Source organism: Trichosurus vulpecula, chromosome 7 (assembly GCF_011100635.1).
Source record: "Trichosurus vulpecula isolate mTriVul1 chromosome 7, mTriVul1.pri, whole genome shotgun sequence".
Lineage (NCBI taxonomy): Eukaryota > Metazoa > Chordata > Mammalia > Diprotodontia > Phalangeridae > Trichosurus > Trichosurus vulpecula.
The window spans coordinates 147,340,944-147,363,596 of NC_050579.1; the positions used below are offsets into that span (position 1 = coordinate 147,340,944).

At 40.5% G+C, this 22,653-nt stretch overlaps 1 protein-coding gene across 1 annotated transcript in view; it reads right to left on the minus strand.

Annotated features, from left to right (window-relative positions):
• DCBLD1 (discoidin, CUB and LCCL domain containing 1) overlaps positions 1-22,434 on the minus strand; it is a 95,714-nt gene extending 73,280 nt beyond the window's left edge. Inside the window, exon 1 of the mRNA XM_036769321.1 lies at positions 22,071-22,434. Within this exon, the coding sequence (XP_036625216.1) occupies positions 22,071-22,227 (157 nt within the window). The 5' untranslated portion in view covers positions 22,228-22,434. The remainder of the gene's footprint in view (positions 1-22,070) is intronic.
• Between the last annotated feature and the right edge of the window lie 219 nt (positions 22,435-22,653).

Sequence of the window (22,653 nt, forward strand, 5' to 3'; positions counted from 1 at the left end):
GCAAATTGCAGGGATTTTCATTGAAAGATTTTAAAATAATTTTATATCTATCATGAAATGCTTTTACATTTAAATTCCTCAAATCTTGAAAAAATTACATTTCAACCTGCACTCCACATGCACTGCAACCTTCACTCTTGCACCCCCTAATAGAAAATTCAAAGGCAGAATATGCAGTCCTTATGCCCGGCTCTTAAACTAGTCTACTGTGTGAACTTAGGCAAGTCACATATTCTATGTTTCCATTTCCTAATCCTGTAGGACAGGGCTGTCCAACCTTAGGTTCTCTTAGGGCTGCATTAAAATAAAATAATTATTCAAGGGCTGCACCCAGAATAAAAACAATAAAAAATACACTAACAGAAAGTAGGGGAACACGTGGCGCAAAGCACAAAAGCAAACACAAAACAACAAAGCGACAACAGAACCGTATAAAGGGAGGTGCATACTGACTAGTCTGTATCATACAGAAGGAACGCATCCCGCAGATGGATTGAAAATTCCATGCGATATGTTCCGTCCGTAATACTGCTTAAAAACACCAAAGAAAATTAACATCAATGAGATTATTTATTAGTGATGGAATTAAAAAAATCTAACACGCATTCCACGCAAATCATTATTTTATTTTTTCGTTTGCAAAAATTAAAACCCACAGGTGGGCTGCATCAAATCACACTGCGGTCCGCATGCAGCGGGCTGTATTTTGGACAGCCCTGCTGTAGGATGTGTTAGGATGGAAATTCCTTCAAAGCAGGGATTGTTTCATTTTGTGTATTTGTATCTCCTATGCCGTATACGAGTGGCACTTAATAAATCCTTACTGATCCTGAAAAATAACATAGGAGTACGCAGTCAGACTGAGATATGAGTAATGTTCTAACAGCCTCCAGTAAGAGAGTTCTTAACTCGAAGTTCATGAACTTGTTTTTTGAATGTTTTGATAACTATACTTTAATATACTTGGTTTCCTTTGTTTGAAAATATATTTCATTTTATGCATTTAAAAGCCTTCTTCTGAGAAAGGGGTCCAAAAATACCAAAAAAAGGTTAAGAACCCATGTTCTAGATGGTCTGGAAAAATTCAGTGTCATGACTACACGTATATAACCTATTTTGAATTGCTTTCCTTCTCAGTGTGGGAGAGGGGTGGGGAGAGTGGAAGGGAGAGAATTTGGAACTCAAAGTTTTAAAAACGAATGTTAAAAATTGTTTTTACACGTAACTAGGAAATGTACTAAATAAAAAAATAAAAATAAAAAAATATTTGAACCCAGGTTAAAAAAATTCAACGCCAGTGACTTTTTTATGACAATATTTACCTAGTGCCCACAATATTTACCTAGTGCCCACAAGGTGCTGGACCAATCTAAGAACTATATACAAAAGAATCCTCCAAACACATACTCCTGGGACCAAAGTTCTGGTGAGAGGAGGCCCTTGACCTTAGAGTTCTAAAAATATCATTGAAATTGTGACCACTCTCATTAAACTTGTCCTCAGAAGGAAGCCCCCCTCCTTCCACCCACCCCCTTCCTACTATTACACCATGCCCATGTTTTCATCGTTAACATCCTAAGAGGAATTAATTAGCTTTAGCTGCATGAGAGATTTAACGGTAATTTTGCAGACGAAAGATAGGACGGAAAAAACAAGAGCCCAAAGTGATCAGTCCAAGACAATTGTTTGTCTCTGCTTAATAGATGCTCAGGATGAGGAAGTCAGAAGAGTGGTGGCTGACCTTTATTCATAATAATGTCAGGATGTTGATGCAATATTCAAGCTGCTCTCACTAAAGGAGATGTGGACGCATACAGGAATCTTTCCTTGTCTTTATAAAGTAATACATTTGCTAAATTTATTTCCAGGATTTAAACATGCCTATTTTCAAGTTTTGGAAGAAATGAACTGTAACTAAAAGGGTCGCTTCTCTCCCTCGAGCCCAGAAAGTCATGGATATTACTATTAAGACAAGTAAGGACAATCCAAGCATTCTTAATTAAGGATGCAAACACCCCCTCCTTTCCAATATTCCCTCTCTGCCACTGGCTTCAGTGGCACTGTGCTCTCATGGGTCTCCTCTAGCCTCTGCCAACAACCCCTTCTTGGGTGCCTTTGTTGACTCATTCTCCTCTTGACTCCTAAATGCCACTAAGCCCCAAAGTTCTGGCCCTGGCTCTCCTCTTTCTACACTTTCCTACTGGTGTTAATTACAGACACAGGAGGATGGCTGATGTGAAGGTACCAAGGTGAGAGTGCAGGACAAGATCAGGGAGCTATTCTGGCTGGAATGTGGGGTACAGGAAGGGGAGCTACTACTAAAAGGCTGGAAAATGGGTTGGAACTAGATGGTGGGTGTGTTTTTATGCCAGCTTAAAGAAGGTTTTTAGTTTTAGTCTTTTAAATTTTATACAAGAAGCAAAGAAGGAAGCATTGAATGTTTTTAAGCAAAAGTAACACCAGAAGCCGCTCCTCTTAAGTTCCAGTTTCCATATTCCCAGGACAATGGGTGGCACAGTGGATAGAGTTAGGGAGACCCAGGTTCAATTCCTGTGTCAGACATTTACTAGCTGTGTCACCCTGGGCAAGGTATTTAACCTCTTTTAGTCTCAGTGTTCTCCTTTGTTAAATGGGGATAATAATAGCGCCTGAGTTATAGAAAAGTACTTTGCAAACTTCAAAATGCTATTTAAATGTTTTTGTTCAGTCATATTCAGTTGTGCCTGACTCTTCATGACCCCATTTGGGGTTTTCTTTGCAAAGATACTGAAGTGGTTTGCCATTTCCTTCTCCCGCTCATTTTACAGATGAGGGACTGGGGCAAACGGGGTTAAGTAACTTGCCCAGGGTCACACAGTTAGTGAGTGTCTGAGGCCAGATTTGAACTCTAGAATAGAGTTCTAGCTGCCTTGTATAAATACTAGCTATTATTATTATCATTATTAATTCTTATTTTTCATTTACCTACTGAATTTCCTTCTACCTCAGCTATTATTACACTAAATTGTTTCTTCAGGATCACATGTCCCTCTGAAAGGACCTCAAAGGCCATCGAGTCCAACCTTTACCTGAATAAGACTTCTTTCTGCAACATACCTAACATGGTCATGCAAGCTTTTGCTTCAAGATCTCATGAGGAAGTACCTATTAACCCGCTGAGAAACCCTATCCCCTTTCAGGGGGTTTCTCATTATTAGGAACATTTCCCTCACACGAAGCCTTAATTTTTCTGAAATTTCCACCCAGTGCTATTAGTTCTGCCCTCTGAAGTCAAACAGAGCAAGTCTAACGCTTATTCCTTGTGACAGGCTTTTCCTCTGGCACATACCCCCACCCCGCTTTCTCTTCTCTAGAACGTTCCCAGTTCCTTAACCAATCTTCATACGGCCTGAGCTGGAGGTCTTTTACCTTCCCAGTTGTCCTCCTCTGATGTTCTCTAGTTTTTAAATATGTTTCTTAACATGTGCTGCCCAGAACTGAATACTGCAGATATGGTTTGACCAAGGCAGAGGAAAGTAGGGTTCTCACTGGCCTCGACCAGGACGCTATGACCTCTCTTAATGTTGCCTAAGATTGTATTCGCTTTCCTGGCAGCTATCACATCATACTGCTGACTATACCAAGCTTCTGGTCCCCTAAGTTCCCCAGACAAACTACAGTCTAGACATACCTTCATTATGTAGAACTTGGAAAGTTCATTTTTTTTTAAACTCCAGTGTAAGCCTTTACATTTATCCAATTATCGAGTGAGATATTTGTAAAGTGTTTAGTGCAGTACCAGGCACAGAGTAGGTGCTTAATAAATGCTTATCCCCTAATCTTCCCTTCTCCCAACCCTGATAAAAGTCATCTTTTTTGACTTCGCCCAATATTCTAGGCTGTCAAGATCTTTTGCAACCCAATATCACATTTAGTTTGTAAGCTATCCTTTCAAGCTTTCTGTCATAAGCAAATCTGAAAAGCATGCCATCTATGTTTCTGCCCACCCCCCTACCCTTCTGCCCCACCCCCCACACTTTTGAACTTGTAGCCTTTTAATTGATGGCTAGTCACTCACTCCATCTTTCTTAATTTGGTCTCTCTGGCTTCCATAACCAAGCTTAACTCCACAGTAAGCTACTTAGATTTTGTTTCACTAGCCCCTCCCCTCCCCTCCCTTGTCTGCTCCACCACCTACCATCTACTGACCTACAAACTTTCCTTCCTAGGTAACTCCCACTATCTGACTTCCCCAGGGCAGATCAGTCACTGGAGAAAATCAAGGCATGATGCTGATTTTAGGCCACTAAAATTTATGGTTTATAACATCAGGGAAGCCCTCGCTGCGATTTGAGAATACCTCACTGAGAATATTAAGGTTATCTGACTCGAACTCCCTCAATCCTCCTCTATTTCTCAAACTTCTCAGTGGTTTTCTCATACTTCCTTTAGTCACAGGAGGGATACCCTTACTCAACACTGAGGTTAATCCCTCTATTACACCCCTGACCCCATTTCCTCCTGACTTCTGGAGTAGGCCTCTCCAACAATCACCTCTCCTCTCACTCATCTTTAATTTAATCCTTCTCTCTCCAATGGTCAGCCCTTCCCATCTGCTTAACTAATGTGTTCTGGTCTTCCCATACCGAAAAAGCCTTTCCTTGACCCTTCTATCTCCCATCCAGTTACCATCCTTTTTCTCCTCCTCTTCACTACTGAAAAGAGTGTCAGGATTAAAAAAAAATAATGCCTTTACTCTTCATTATTAACTCTTATCAATCTTTTTCAGTTGGAATTATACACCCAACCACTTAACTGGAACGGTTTTTATCAAAAGCTTACCAGTGAAATCCTAATCTGTAAATCCAACGGCCTCTTTTTAGGACTCATTCTTCTTGATTTTTCTGACATTGTTAACCATGCCCTCCTTCTGTATCAAATAATTATGCAAATCAGCACATATTTATTAAGCACTTATTATATGCCAGGTGTTAGAAATATAAAAGGCCCTGAAGGAGCTTACATTCTACTAGGGGAAGAAACATATATGTGTATAAATGTGTGTGTGTGTGTGTGTGTACAAAATACGTAAAAGATAAATGCAAGCAATGCAGAGGTTGGGTGTGGGGTGGGAATTCAGGAAAACCTCCTGCAGGAGGGATGATATTCAAGCTGTACTTTGAAGGAAACTAGAGATTTCTCCCTGGACTACACAGATACCAAATTTCTGGTTGTCTTCCTATCTTTCCGAATGTCCCTGTTCTTGCTCCTCAATGTCTTCTAAACCTCTAAATGTGGATGTGTTCCTCCCATACAAGGGTCTGTCACTGACCCTGTACACTCTCTCTGTGAATTCACTCCTACAATTTCAACTGCTCCTTCTAAGTAGAGGGCTCCCAAATCTGCTATCTCTAGCACGACCCCTCTCCTGAGCTATAGATTCCTGTATTTCCAACTTAATGTCTCACTATCACTTCAAACTCAGTATGTCCAAAACTGGGCTCATTCTTTCCCTATAGACTTGTTCCTCCTCCTGACTTAATTAGAACTTCTGTTGATCATACCATTCATTTCTCCCATGGGTTTAATTTGGGGTTTACTTTTGACTCTTTCTTCAATTTTACCTCTAAATCAATCATGAGATCTTGGCTCTACCTCTTCAAAATCTCTCACATCTGTCCCCTACTCTCTTTCCCCAATTTGATCACGCTCACAGAGACCCTCATTACCATTTACCTAGACCAGGGGTGGGGAATCTGGGGCATTGAGGCCCCAGGTTCTCCACCCCTGACCTAGACTATTAAAAGTCTCTTAACAGTGCTTCCCAACTCCATGTTCCATACAACTTCTATGATACTGCCTGAGTAATATTTCTTTTCTTTCTTTTAAATTATTTTTAGTTTACACCATTCAGTTCCACAAGCTTTTGAGCTCCGAATTTTCTGCCCCCCGCCCTAAAGACAGCATGCAATCCATTATAGGCTCTACATATACACTGAATAATATTTTTTTATGCATAGATCTGGTCCTCTTACTCCTTGGCTCAAAAATCTTCAGTATCTCCCTATTATCTACCAGGTAAAGCTCAAATTATGCAGGTAGCCGTAAATCAAGGTCCTCCTTTTACCTCATACTCCCTTTTCTATGCATTCCATAATCCAGGTAAACTGGGCTATTTCTTCAATGATAATACAGCACTATGCATATATCCACTTGAACATTATATATATTCAAAATTATGGGCATACACCAAGAATAAATAATAAAATCACTCATTTATCTGAAAAGCCTGTAACTTTATATGGAAACACAAGGAATGACAATTGTCTTGGACATGCTGAATTTGTGGTTTATCAACTGGGGAATGTTTGAACAAATTAAGGTACATGAATGTAATGAAAATGGAGAATGAGAAATTCAGACAAACATGGTAACAAAATGATACCTAATACATGGCCATAAGAGATTTGCCTGGTGAGAAGTGAGGGCGTACGATACAAGTCCTCTCCATGGGGGGGCCAGAAACCACCATTCCCAGTCTTCACTAAAATACCACACAAGTCCAAAACAACTTACTGCCTTTCCCCCCAAAACTCACCCATCTTCTGAACTTCACTATTATTGTTGAGGGTACCACCAAACTCCAAGTCGCCCAGTTTAATAACCTTGGCATCCTTTTTAACTCCTCACTCTCAGTCACCTCAGATACATACATACATACATACATATATACATACATACATACATATATATATATATATGTGTGTGTGTGTGTGTGTATCTATCTATCTATCTATCTATCTATCTATCTATCTATCTATCTATCTATCTATATTCTCAGTTGCTAAATCTTGTTTCTACATCCACAACCTCTCTCTTTTATGTCCCCTTCTTTCCATTCACACATTCACCCCTCGTTCAGACCTTCGTCACCTCTCACCTGGAGAATGGCAACGGTCAAGTCAATCCAACGATCTGCATGCCAGGTACAATAACTGGATTCCAAAGCTGGTCTCTCCCTACTCCAATTCATCCTTCTCATAGCTACTAAAGTACTTTTCCTAAAAAGTAATGTCATCGCCCTGCTAATTAACTACAGTGACTCACTATATTTCTTTGATCAAATATAAAGTCCCCTGCTTGACATTTAAAGCTTTTTACAAACTGGCTGCTTCCTACCTTTCCTGCCTTCTCATAGGTACTCCCCATCCCCTCTGTGATACAACTACCACTGGCCTATTTGCTGTTCCTCCCACATGATACTCCATCTACAGTCTCCAATCTCTATGCCTTTTTACGGGTGGTTCCCCACACCACACACACACATACATGCACACCCCACCCTCCAGAAACATCTAGAAATGCTCTATCTCCATCACATGATTTCTCTAGGTTTTTTTCAAGGCTCAGTTCAGATACCATCTTCTGCAGGAGGTCTTCCTGGCCTGCCTTCCCCAGTCACTTGTTTAAGGTTCCCTTTCTTCTACTCATGTGTATCTTGTATGTAACTACTAACATATTAGCTCCCCCATTAGTATGTAAGCCCCTCGAGGACAGGGACTATTTTTGTTCTTGTCTTGCTTTGTATCCAGTAGTATCTGGCACAGTGTAAGGGCTTAATAAATGCATATTAATTGACTGGTGCTTCATAGACCACCACCAGCTCATGCCATGCAAATAGAGCCACTATTGCCCGTGCGCTCCTTGCCTGAAGACTGTCTTCTGCTCCCCAATCCTATGAAGGAACACAGGTCACCCTAGGAGATGACCCATTCCCTTTGTCAAATAACTGTAAGTAGTAAGACTGCCGTAGGTCTAGTCATTGCCCCTCCCCTCCATAGGACTATTTTCTAAACCACAGTGTCTGTCCCTCCCCCAGGTGACAGAATTTCTATTTAAGGATCTATGTAGGAGGGTGTGTATGAGCTAATGCAGAATAAGGAAGGCAGAATCAAGAGAAAAAGATACACGTCTACAAATGTAAATGAAAATAGAACCAAAAAGCCAACTTGATTTATATTAAATGCATTGACCAATACTGATTCTAAAGGATAGGCAAAAGTCTTTTCCAAATAGAGAACATATATACATGTCCAGTGCAGATAGACGGAGTAGGAGAAGGAAGAAAAGACTATAGATTATGGAAATGAAATGTGGCTGTACTTAAAAAGATATTGTTGCTGTGTTGAACAATTTTGCACAATTTTTTCCCATACTACAACGAACTGTTGGGGAAAGACAGAGAAGGAGAAGTCAGTTAACAAACATTTATTAAGTACTTACTATGTGCCAAGCACTGTTTAAACACAATCTCTGCCCTTTAGAAGCTCATATTCTAATGAAAGGGGTGGGGAGAATATGCAAGTAACCATATACCAACACAGTAATTGAAAGGTTACTCAAAGGGAAGGTGTTAGCAGTGGGGGAGACTGGAAAAGGCCTCTTGCAAGAAAGTAAGATTTGAGGTGACTCTTGAAGAAAGCCAGTATGCAGAAGAGAGGAGGGAGAGCAATCCAGGCACTGGGCAAAACCACTGAAAAGGTCTGGAGCTGGGACATGGAGAAATGGAGTATGAGGAACAGCAAGAAGATAGGTGTTGTTTGATCATAAATGTATATACAGGAAAGTAAAGTGTTAAGAAGACTAGAAATACAGGAAGGGTAAGTTTGTGAAGGGCTTTAAATGCTCACAAGAGCATTTTATATTTTATCTTGGAGTTAATAGGAAGTCACTGGAATTTACTGAGTGGTATATGCAGGGATGACACAGATCAACCTGTGCTTTAGAAACATCACTTGGGGGGGGGGTGGAGCCAAGATGGAGGAATAAATGCAGGGATTCACCTGAGCTCACCTCCAAAACCCTCCAAAGACCTTTGAAAAATGACTAAACAAATTCTAGAACAGCGGAACCCATAAAAAAGCAGAGTGAAACAAATTTCCAGCCCAAGATAACTTACAAGGTCAACAGGAAAGGTCTGTTGCACCAGGCTGAGAGAGGAGTGCAGTCTAGTGCAGGCTGTGCCAGCTCAGATCAGGCCCCAGAGAGCTTGGAGCAGGCCTCGGGGTGACTGAATCGCTGGCGGCTATGGCGGCCTTCCAGACCTCTCGGCCCACAGACACCAGGGACAACTTAGAAGGTCAGCAGGAAGGGGCTGTTGCACCAGGGTAGGAGTAGAGAGCAGTCCAGTGCAGGGCCAGCTGGCCCCAGCAGGCCAAGAGCAATCCTTGGGAGTGACTGAATCAGCAGCATGGCTGTGGCTGCTTCCAGGGCTCCCAACCCACAGATGGTAAGGGGGTTGAACAACTGGTCAGAAGATAACAGGAAAAATCTCTTTGGCAGCTAAGGGAAGAAGGGGATAGAATGGAGAGAACCTTGAGGTAGGAAGACCAACAAGAATGCCATTGATTGTAAGAGTTGATATATGAGGTGATGATAATCTATACCAGGGTGGTGACTTTGTGAGTGGAGAGAAAGGGATGCATAGGAGAGATGTTATAAAGTTAGAGATGACTTGGCAACAAGGCGTTTCTGTGGAATGTGACAGAGGAGTTGAGGATGGCATCAAGGACAGTGATACCTGGCATATAAGTGCTTAATAAATGCCTGTTGACTTGACTTGACTATGGCCATTCTCCAGGTGAGAGGTGATGAAGGTCTGAATGAGGGGTGAATGTGTGAATGAAAAGAAGGGGACATAAAAGAGAGAGGTTACGGATGAAGAAACAAGATTTGGAAATTGAGAATATATATGAGGTGACAGAGAGCGAGGAGTTAAGAAGAATTCCAAGGTTATTGAGAGACTTGGAGAATGGTGGTGCCCTCAACAGCAAGATGGGTGCTCAGAAGAGGGAAGTGTCTGAAGGGAAAGATGAGTTCAGTTTGGGACATGGTCATTTGAGGTACCCCTGAGCCATGCAGTTTGAGATGACCAAAAGGCAACTTATGATAAGAGGTTGGCACTCAGGATACACCACTAAGGCTACATAGAGGTGCTAACTGACCATGAGAGCCGATGAGATCACCAAATGAGATAGTATAGAGAGAAAAGAGAAAGTGGCCCAGGTCAGAGTTTTGGGAAACACTCATAATTAGTAGGCAAGATCTGGATGAACAGGAGAATGAGAAAGAGCTTCCAAATAAATAGGATAATCAGGAGAGAGCAGTCATAAAGACCTAGAGAAGAGAGATTAGGATTGAGGAAAGCACATTGTATTGGGCAATAAAGAGATCACTGGTGACTTTGGAGACAGCATTTTCAGGGGTGAAGTAGATTAGTGGGAAGCCATCTGAGTAGCATGAAAGGAGGAAGAAGGAAAAGGAAGTGCCTCAGGAATGGCCTCAACTTTTTCAGAGAATTAGAATTAATATATATTCAATACATATTTATTATTTATCTACATAAGTTTATATATTTAATATATAATTAATTCAGAGAATTATGAAATGTGAAGAACAGATGCCCTGGGAGACTAGAGAAGGAATGAGAAGGTTTGAATTGGAGGGCAAATCAAAAGGGAGGTATAAAAGGACTGCCTTGCTGCAGTTAGGGCCCAGTTAAGACTACATAATAATATAAATCTGTAGTGGACACAGTATGATTTTATGGCAGTTAAGATGCACATTGGATAAGACACTGGACCTGAAGTCAAGAAGACTTGATTTCCAATCCAACCTTAGTCACTTACGAGCTGTATGACCTTGAGCAAGTCATATAACCTTGGCCTACCTACATTTCTTAATCTATAAAATGGGGATAATAATAGCAACTACTTCCTCGGGTTATGGGAAGATAAAATGAGATACATAATATTTGTAAAATGTTTTGCAAACCTCAAAGCACTATCTAAACCCTACTGATTATTATGAACATTTCTAGTATTATTCTCCAGCTCCATTGAGTGGCATGTGATGAGAAACAACTGCAGCATGACTGACGGTGGCAGGACAAGGGGGAAAGAACTGTAAGAGCAGAGGGTAGCTGCAAGCAGAATTGATTCACAAAGGTATTAAGATAGGGAGAAAAGGAGAGTGTAGCCGGTTCATGGAAAAAACTGAGGGGTCTAGGGACTGGAGGTCATAGTGACAAAGGACAAGGTTAGAGGCTATAAGGCAGAGGGAAAGATACAGTGATTAGATAAAGGAATGTCAGAGTTTATGAACATAAATTGGAATATTTGCGAGTGATGGCAAGGTAATGTGTGTAGTTGAGGTGGAGAGAAACAGGTCAAGGGAACTGAGAAGAATGAGGAACTGTGAAATTCAGATATTTGAAGTGGTAACAATATGTAAGTTGGAGTCTCCTGATACGAGGGCAGGAGATGGAGAAGTGAGAAAGACTGTGAGCCAAACACTGAACTCACAGAGGAAGGAAGGAGAATGTCCCAAGGAGTCTACAGAGAGATTACAACCCCTGGAATCTGGATTGGGTGATAAATATGAATAGTATGAAAATTAAAGGAGAAGGGGTTGCTGAGGTGATGGTGGTAAAGAGAGAATCTAGAAGTGCAATGGGGAACAAGGAGGTACAACAGCCAGCATATTTATAGAGAGAGCTTTAAGGTTTGCAAAGCACTTTACATTTCTGATCTTCACAACAACCCTGCCAGGTAGGTGCAATTATTTTCCTCATTTTACAAATGAGGAAACTGAGGCACGGAGAGGAATATTCTGATTCCCTCAGCACCACCAACAGCTGAGTCAGGGTGTTATGAGTAAAAATGTAACCAGTACTGGAATGGTGACCAGGGATTTAGTGTCATTAGGCAGGAGCCAGGTTTCAATGAGTGCAAGTAAGAATGGAAAAAGTTTAAGATGAAAGCAAGTTTGTTAATTATGGAACAGGTATTCCAGGGAGCACAGTAGAAGGGATGGGTAGATCTAGAAGGAAGGAGCATATCAGAACATGATTGTGATATTTTTTAAAAGGACAGCAATAAAACTTTTTACAGGAAAAGAAATTCTATTTTTTAATAACTAGTAACAATACTTGAAAAACAACCATGTTCATATCTGTTTCCGCTAACAGCAACTCCCATCTACACAGCACTCAACACTTTTCAAAGTACTTTCATCACAAACAGCACAGTATTATCACTGCCATTTTATTGAAACTGAACCTCTGAGAGGATCCCTTGTAAATGGTGATGCCAGAATTCAAGCCCAGATCTTCTGACTCCAAATTCACTATACCATGCTCCTAGGATAGCAACAGGCCTCAAAAGCTATAAAATGAAAATGCCATTTTCCCTCCACTTTACTCCAGATTTCCTTTCTATAAATAAAAACAACTGTGGATATGTAACTACTGAGATTACTGTCCCTCAAAATTCAGAGGTAGCAAATTGAAACTTATCAGACTGATAAGTACAAGTACTCTGTTTTCTATTTTAGATGTAATTACCTCAAGGTATAATATAAATAATTTTTCTAAAACAATACCAAAAGTAGACTAAAAAGAACCCTGTTTTATAGGTATGGACTTTTATATCAGGGTTCTTTTGTTGTTATTTTTCAACAAAGAAACACCTGTATTTGCAACGTGCAGGTATATTGTTTTGTCAAATTGAATGAAATATCTGAGAAGAATATAACAGGTATTAGAGGTTGTAAAAAAGTAAGATAAGAGTGGCATCTGTGATATCTAGACAAGTTGGTCAATTCCAAAACCATGTTGGGTTAAACTTGACTCTAAGAGAACATAAATAAAAGACGGATGAGCAGGGAATATGTGATCATGCACTCATAAGAGAAAAAGAGAAAAGCAATCAATGTTTACTGAGCAGAAAATAGGAAGCCTTGGTGGGGAAAAAATGACATCTTGTCATGCATCTAATGAGGCAAAAATGCTAGAGAGTTAGGAAACCAAAAATTAAAGGCAATCACACTAAATACTTGTCTTCAGGGAGAAAGGGAAATAAGAATATACTCTTCCCAAAGGATGTGTACTGCTTTCATGTACTACACACCACCTATCACAACATAGTGGAAAGCAAGCTGTTAGTTATCAACTATCATTTTAAAGGAAAATATTAAAATTTCCTCTGTTGCAAATAAGTTGTATAAATAACAACAAAAAGAACCATTCATTACAAGTTATGAAGAATTACAGCAATTTATTAAACCTCTATGGAGGTTTCCATAATGACAGAGTGGATTTGAAGCCAGAGCATCTGAGTATGACTCAGGTAAGTCATTTCACATATTGTGCCTCAGTTTCCTCATTTGGAAGATGAAAGGGTAAGATGGTCTAAAGTCCCCTTTATCTTTAGATCCTGTGAAATAAGTAAGCACTCTGTTTTTCTCCAACTTGTTTTTCATTGAACACTAGCATGCATTTAGAAGGGTAGAAGGACTAGTAGTACAAGACAGATGTTCCATGGCAATCCAAAATTCTGAGAGTCAACAATAGGGAACTGACCACAGCTGTATCCTCTCCCCTCCTCATATACACATCTAACAAACTCACATTGCCTCCCTCCCTCCCCCACCTAAAAGTCAAGAAAGTTTCCAAGGATTTCCAGGCTATTCTGAGTTAGTGGTGACTGAAGAAGCAAGGATATTTTTCTCATCTTCTTTGTGGTATGGAGACAGACGGGCTCCTCTTTTCCACAGAAGAGTTTTTTGGAGGACTAAACAAAGTAGGTGTTCTCTAGAGAAAAAGAACCAAATTTAGTCATTCTGATTCTAGAAACAAGACAACTGCCCCCCATTCAAAAAATCAAAGAATGTGGTGCTAGAAAAAAAGTCTAGTGTTCCAACGGCATCAGGGTCTATTTATTCTTCCTTTAGGGCTGAAACCTACTACAGAAATCTAATGTCAATTCTTTTTTGTGGGGAAGAAAGGAGAGCTCTGAGTCAACACAAGTTAACAACTTTAAAATAATGTGCCTAGAACACACAATAGTCCCTGCTCTGATTTTCCTTGTGTGCACTGGTAGTTTAAAGTTAACTAGCCTTTATAAAATATCCATTTGGTTTGTTATTCGTAAAAAAATTAATAGCTTAATTTAGTTACAAAAAAAGACTGTGCTACAAAAAAATAGAGGCAACTTGATGCAGTGGTTAAACAAGCTAATGAGGAGTCAGGGAGTCTTGGGTTTAAGTTGCACCTGACATACTCCCAGTGTAATCCAGAAGTTAAGTCACTTAACTTCTATGGCCTGAGGCCACTCTCTAAGAGGGATTCTTAACTCTTTTTTATGTCATGGACCCCTGTGGCAGACCCGCAAAGCCTATGGAGACCTCCACAAAAAAAATGTTTCCTTAAATGCATAAAACAAAATACAGTACACAGGATGACAAAGGAAGCCAATTATCCTGAGATGCACCTATCTATCTATCTATCTATCTATCTATCTATCTATCTATCTATCTATCTATCTATCTATCTATCTTTTTTTAAAGTTCAAGGACCCCAGGTTAAGAACCTCTACTCTAAGACTATAAAATTGCAGACCTTGTTGGTTAAAGTAGCAGTTCTTAAATTGTGGACCTCCAGGATATCCCTTGACCCTTTCAGATGATTAGTTAGAAGGCTCTTTCACTAAGTCAGGTTAAAAATGATGAAGGTCTGGGCCAACTGTGACAGCAGAAAAAATTCTGGCTATGGAGCCAGAAGATCTATTTTATATCACACACTCAGAGCTTATGAAATCTTGGGCATATCCCAACATCATATGCCTCAGGCCACTCCTTAGGATTTGGTATGCACCATGTACAGTAGAGGGAGTTCCCATACTAATCAAATAAATCTTAGATCCTTTGTGCACCATCCTTCTAAGTCACAAAATTTTATAACCCTGGATCCAGCCTTCAGTTGCCTTCCTTCTATTCACAAACCCTCCACCCCAATCCAAGTTCTATCATGGCTTACATGGACTTCTATAATAGCCTTGTGTCTCGTCTTTCCGCTCTCTAATTCATCCTTGGCAAAAGCTGACAAATTGATGTTTCTAAAATACAGCTCTGACCATGTTACCCTCACCCATTAAAAAGTCTTTTAATAACTCCAGAATAAAATACAAAATCCCCTAAGCCTAGGTGAGTGGAGATTTGAAAGGTATTGAGGAGGCTGAATTGCCAAGATTTGGCAACTGATTGTATATAGGGATTGTAGGAACAAGTAGAGTCAAGATTGGGTCCAGCAACTTTGTATTTTGTATCTACCTCCACTCCCACCCCTTTTACTACACCAATGAACACCCATACATTTATGAAGTCCCTACTATACACAAAACACTATACTAGGTCCTGGGGATAACAAAGCTAGAAACCAAAACTGTCCATGTCCTCGAGAAGTTTACAATTTAATAGAGGTAAATACCATTTACACAAATAAATATAAGATAAAATGTGATAAGGACAAAGGAGAGATTAATAAAAAGAAACATTGAAGAACTTAAGGATAGAGGGATCACTTTGGGTGAACCACTTTGAGTGGTGGTGAAGGGGTAGGGTTGAATTACAGAAATCTTCGTGAAAGAGGTGATACCTGAGGAAGACACTAAAGGAAAAGAGAAAGAGGATTAAAAATTGCTTAGGAAGGGAAGGTGGGTTTATAAGCAATCTGTGGTCTGTCTGTGGAGACTATCTGGGGAGAAAAGCCCAACTCATTTGAAAAATAAGTGAGAGTTCAGAAGCAAAACCTGGAGATAAAATCCTTCCTTATTACTGAGTTTCCAAGTGATTCCTGGCAGCCTTTCTTATAAATCATTAAATTATCTTAAAATATGCATTTACCACAGGATTCTGTAAACAACAAAAACCTGGAATTTCTGCTAATGTTTATTACAGACTTCATAACAGCACACAAACCAATGGATGAGGGAAAAAGGAAAAAAAAACCCCATAAGTGTTAATAAAGCACTGATCTAGAAGACTTTCAAGACATGACCAAATAATATGCTATGCACCGTGAATGAATGAATGCTGATGAGAATGAGGAGGATAGCTGACATTGGCATATAGCTGGAGAAGTGTTTCCTATTTATATTACCTCATCTGATCCTCACAACACCCAGGTGAGGTGGGTACTATTATTATCCCCATTTTACAGATAAGGGAACTGAGGCTCTGAGTAGTTAAGTGCCCTGCCCAGGTTCACATGACTAGTAAGTGTCAGAGGTGAGATTCAAACCCAGGTTCTCCTAAGGATTTTGGAAATCCGCCAATAGCATAATTTCATCAACTTAGATAGCACTTGCCCAAGCCCAAGTCCCTTGTCTTCTCAACTAAAACTATCATGGACAACTGATTCAAAACAGCCTTCTTGGTATTACGAGCAAAAATTTCTCAGAGCTTCCCACAATCTTTTGTTCAAATAAGATTAACAGATGGCAATAATCACATTTTCAATATGTGGTTTCAAATCTAAATCATATATCATTTTTCTCTACCCTATTCGCTCAAGCTACAAGACAATGTTCTTCCAAAATATTCAGGTTCATCCTTCTCCTTCTTCTCCTCCTCCAACTTCCTCCTCCTCCTCCTCATTTTCTTATACCAAAAGGAGCCCTTTTGCAGGACTGGCTGGACTCACTAGAGTGGAGCCACAAAAGTTGGCTATTATTTCTACATAAGGAACTGTAGCCACAAATAACCATATGACTTCTTCATTTACCAGCAACAACCCCCCCCCCACCAACAAACAACTATTTTTAACCACAACTAAGGCCTGAACATCTGGAAGATTACATCAACATGACTTTTCAACTTCAAAATGACAAATTGCTCCCACAGACTAAAATTCTTTAAAGGGGGAGGCGGAAGAAGAGAATGGAAATCCATGTTCTTCCTTCCTCTTCACTTAAATTCCCTAAATCAGCCTGGCCAGAAATAAATTTTGTCTTTTAAAAAACACATTTTTCAGCCTTTCCTAAAAACCAAAAGGCTTTTTAGCAGTTATCTTATGCACACCATTTTTTTACTTTGCCTTGGAATCATTTCATATATATGTCCTGAAGCCTCAAATAAAGAACAATGTCTTCAAGGCTGTATAGTAGAGTGCAGAGGTGAACTTGTAATCATTCGATCTGAGTTCAAATCCCAGCTTGCCCTTTATTCCCTGTGTACCTTTGGGCAAGTCAGTTAACTGGTCTGAGCCTCACTGGGGGAAGAGGGAGGTTCAGGTTGGCCTTAAAGACCTAAGCTTTAGATCTATGATCCTAAGGGATAGGGGGCTATATTCTCTACTCCTTTTGTATTCCACTCTCCAGTGTTTGTTGAGTGAGTGAAAGATCTAATAAATGGCAAAAGGAATGAAGTTTTTTAATGCACACAGCTCCCACATTATATGGCAATTCTTTATAAACTCAGAAATGTTTGCATAAACAAATTATTTTGTCTCCAAACAAATTAAATCCTCTAAATATGTCATAAATAGTTTAATTTATCTCCAAATGCTTAAAAACAAATCACAACTCATTTATTTAAGGTTGTGGCTTTTCGTTTTCATCCCCTAAGTCTGTTTCTAGCACCCTGAGGTTAGCAGGTTATCAAGTGTCTAAAACAGAGATCAAAAAACCTGTGTTGAAATGATCAAAGTTAAACTCTTGGTTTTTACAAATATCCTTTGAACCAGTTTTAGTTGTTTTAGTGTAACCTATTTCCTTCCTGAAATATTTAGTGTAAATATTAAGTGTTTATGAATGGAACAAATTATCTACACCAGAGGCCCAGGTGACATCATGCCTGCTGTTCCACTGAGATGCATTTTTCTGTCCACAAGGCTTCTGTTTAAAAGACATATAGAAAGCAAATATCTTTCTTGACCCATGGAAAGTCATCATAATGCTCTATAAAGTTTGCTATTAAGGCAATAAGGTTGGGACTAAATCATAGCCATTGTATCTATACCAGAAGAGTCAAAAGAAAGGAATAGTCTGCATTATGAAACTAAATTTTATTCTCTAAGCGATAAAAATTATGTTGGAACAGCTTGTGCCAATACTTGCTTTCACTTAAGCAGATATGAGGGACCAACACTGCAATGTGGTGTTGCCAAACTGCAATCCATGCATGACTTAAAATAATCCCACTTATCAGCCTTATGAGTATGTACACTAAATCCTATTATAACATTGCTCATTGTTACACGGCTTTGGATACACGACAGATCAAATTATGTCCCTGAAATATGTCAACTATGTACAATAAGAGCCTATTTCTGTATCCCTAAACCAGCTTTAAAAAGAAGTTTTGCAATTCCAAAAATGGTCCTTACACTCTCATATTTTTGAATATACTCTTCACTCCTAGAAGAACAGAGCAAAGATAATGAAATAAACATTCTTGTTTTTTTCTCATGCAGAACAAACTGTTATTCATCCAAGACAGCTAGATGAGTGCCTCTTTTCAAGGTTGCTGCTGCTGATCTCCTAAAAATGGAACACCAAGACATAACAAAAACAACTGGAATCCACCACATAACTTCCTAAACAAGTAACACATTTCTAGGACTCAAAAGTGGATCTAAGGATCTAAGTCTTTGAGGAGAAAACACTAAAATGTTTCACTCTGTCAATTGAGGAAGCTGTAAACGTAGATACTATTCATCATCAAATTTTCTATCCCCCCCAACCTTATCTTTTCAATTTTGCAATAAAAGTCAACTCAGATGAACTAGTATTATTGAGAAGCAGTCTGGAAGAGCAGGGGGAAAAACCCAAAACTCTAGACTAGGTATCAAAAGACCTGCATTCAGTTCCTAGCTCCTATTTCTGCTAGCTGTCAGATAGTCAATAAATAGAAATTTCTCTAAGCCTCAGTTTTTCTCATCAGTAAAACTGGCATACTACTAACAACTTTCTAGGGTTGTGGGAAACAGCTTTAAAATTCTTAAAACACCAGCTTTGCCACTTACTATGCCTATGACCTTGGGTAAGTCACAATTTCTCTGGGCCTCTGTTTCCTCGTCTGGAAAATGAGGGAGTTGGACTAAAAGACCTCTAAGTTCTCTTCCAACTCTAAATCTATGACTCTTTATAAATGTGAGCTGTTACTTAAGTCATTATTATTATTGTAATTGTAACCTCCTCATTCAAGCTCTTGAATCTAAGATTTGATTTTAAATCACCTTCATCCTTTATTAGGGCCCTTGACACTCTCAACTTGCATAATACTTGATAGCAACAGAAATAGTAGCCATAAGAAATGTATCACATTCCACCAGTCATCTGCAGTGACTTGTTCAATTTAAAGCCAAATTATAAGTGTTTACATAGTCACACTGCTAACTTCCTCCCAGAAAGCTGTTGTTCAAAAAAATGTCTAGTTAATGGACTGGATGGAGATTTATCTAAAGGTTTATTTAGAAGCATGGGTAAGAGCCTTAAACACGCCAGCATAGTAAGTATTGTAAGCTTTGGTTCACCCATCTTATACTTAAAAATTAGCCCTCAATTTGTGTTTCATGACTTGAAAAGAAAAGGAAAAAATGGTTTAAATCAACTGTTATTTGAATACCAAATATATATATATATATATATATGTATATATATATATATATATATTGTGTGTGTGTGTGTGTGTGTGTGTGTGTGTTTGTATGCATATACTGTAGTACAGTTCCAACATTTTAAAAGTTAATTTGGTATTGGGGGAGAGGGGGTGGGAACTGTGATTTCACTGACGTAGGGAATTCCTGAAGAGGAAAACTCTCAGGTCAAAACACATCAGTCAGTCCACAAACACTTACCAAGCACTTCCTTTGTGCCAGGCATTGTGATAAGCTATGTGTTTACAAAGAAAGATAAAAGAAACACCCCAAGCCCAATCCCCATCCTCAGGGAGCTTCCATTCTAATGGGAGGGCCAACATGTAACATGCAAGTTATATAAAAAGTAAATGAAGGTGCTCATCTGAATGGGGAATAAATGCATTTACAGGTGATGAGGCATGGGATTAAAAAAGTCTCCTGCAGAAGGTGGGATCTGGACTAAACCTTAAAGGAAGTCAGGGAAACTAAGAGGTGGGGGGTAAGAAGGAAGAATATTCCAGACATGGGGGATGGCCAGTACAAAGGCACAGAGTATTATGCTCAAGGATCAGCAAGTAGGTCAGTGTGGCTAAATTGTAAAGCAAGTAGAGGAGAGTAATTTGAAAGAAGACTGAAAAGGAAGGAGGTGGCCAAGTTATTAACAGCTTTAAATGCCAAAGAACATTTTATTTGATCCCTGAGATGAGAGTGAGCCACTGAAACATCCTAGGAAGGTAAAGGGGCTGAGAGGAAAAGGGAGGAGTGACATGGTCAAATCTACACTTTAGAAAAATCATCTTACGGAAACATCACAGGGGTCATCTAATGTCCTGTGATCTATGACCTTAGAGAATTGCTGGAGTATTGGAAAGTAGGTGACTTGGCATTCAGCCTAAATGTTGCCAAAGGTGAGATCTGAACCTAAGTCTTCCTGACTGAATCCAGTTCTCAGTCCACTGAGCATGATGCCTCTCAAGTTAACATATTCATTTTCACAATGAATTGCTAATAATTCTTAATTAGTACCATGAATTAATGCTTATAATCTTGCCAACAACTGTCACACGGCACTGTGAAAACTGCCATATTTCAGTTTATTTTTAGTTTTCTTTCTGTTTTGTATAAGATGGTCCAGAAGGGCTCACTGATCAGGTTCTTTTGGAGTCACTACTCTGAGATAATAGCAACATTATTTGTCTGGTGGAGGATGAGAAAGAATCAAAGGAAACTGAGGCAAAAAAATGACAGCTCGGGCATAAAAAGCATCCCCTGGGGTCAGATTGCCACAGTGTGGTCTTTCCCTTCTTTCCTTCATTCAGATTAGACACCTAATTAAGAAAGATTAACAAATCATAGTTACACATGTCTCATAGGATTGCTTAGTACTTTAATCTGGTGGATTCTCAGCCTCAAGGATAAAGTAAGCATGGATTAACTAGGTCAAGACATGCATGGCACCCAGATCAGTCAAAAAGAACAGGCTAACAGAGGGGACTGGATTGCCAACAGTTATTGAATCAATCACAAATGCCAGAGCTAAAGGAAGTCAAGGGGATGCATAAAACTAAAGGGGTAGGGAAGAACAATGGTATTCATTACTCTAACTCAGAGATTCTTAACTTGATTGTATCATGGGGACCGTTGGCAGTTTGGTGAAAAAAATAACCATTCAGTCAATAAACACTTAAGCGCCTACTATGTGCCAGACATTTTGCTAATCACAGTGAAGCCTATGGACACCTCTGAATGTTTCTAAAGAATTGAAGGAAATGATGAATTTCAGTTAGAGTTTAGTGAAAATAACGATATAATTTTTCCCCAACCCTCTGAAATCTATTTTATGAACCCTGTAGAATTAAGAGTGGGAATGGGGTCCATGGACCTAAGGTTAAGAACCCCTACTCTGATTCATAAGAAAGAAGCACAGTCTGCCCACTACCACCTTTACGTTTCTTTCCCCAAGGAATGCCAGCACTTTAAATGCTGTTTAACTAACGTATGACTATGAGTGCCAGACATTTAAAATCATTTGATACCTGCTCCATGGGGGCTTTTTCACTAAATCATTCGATACCTGTTCCCTGGGGGCTTTTTACTATTCAGACCTCCTCGCCCTTCTAACACACACACACACACACACACACACACACACACACACACACACACACAGAGTTGCTTGGGGTTGTGACATTTCTCAGGAGGCCGGCAGCCAGGGAATCAGAATTAAACTACGAGCTAGTTAAGTAGGCAGACTGACCACGAACAAACAGTCAGCCTCGTTTTGGTTTTATTCTTTTGGATTGTTCATTTGTGGGGCTGACGGAGGGCGATGAGAAACACTCATCCCACGGGAGCTCGTTTCGTAAAGCCGCGCCGGTGTCTGGGACCCTAGGATTAAGGTCTGAGGTTTGCACGCGGGCTGCCTGCCTGGCACAAGGTTTGGAAAGGTGGCGGCGGCTAATCCAACTTCCTTCCTCCTTCCATCCCTTCAATCCCCCGCGGGCCCTCAGCCTCAGGAGGATCTCCAGCTCTGGCAGACAGCAGGGGCCAGCACTGGGCTAAACTCGCCGAGAAAAGTTGGGGTTTGCCCCGGGCCGGCGGCCGCTCCACTCACCTAGTTTCTCCGCGCGCCCTGCCAGCGGCGCCGGGACCCCGAGCAGCAGCAGTAGCAGCAGCAGCAGAGACCTCAGCGTCGGCAGCAGCAGAGGGGCTAGCAGTGGGGGACATGCTAGGCTCCGAGGCGCGAGGTCAAGGCTGCCCCCCCAGATCATGGCTCCGCCGGCGGAGGACGCCAACTTTCTAGGCACTCCCCCTTCGCCAGGCAGCCCGCACTTTCCTCCTGGCCAGTAGCTTCAGCTGCCAGCTCTGGCCTCCAGCTGAGCCTCCCTTGCCCTCCCCGCTTCTTTTTGGGCGGGAGTTCGGGAACGGTGGGCCAGCTCGGCAGGACAGAGTCCGAGTCCGGGTCCGGGTCCGCGTCCGCTCCCGCGCCACCGCAGCCGTTTATCTCCTCCAGAGCAAACTCCCTCAAGAGGGCCGGCAGCCTAATCTCTCTCCTCTAGCTTCTCATTGCCCCAAAGGAGGTGGGGGGCGGGCAAACCCCGGCGTTCCCATTGGAGCCTCCCTTCTGCCCAGCCCGCGCCAGGGGTGCCTCCCTTCCCTGGCCACGCCTTCTTCAGGGCAGGACCATAAAAAGGAGG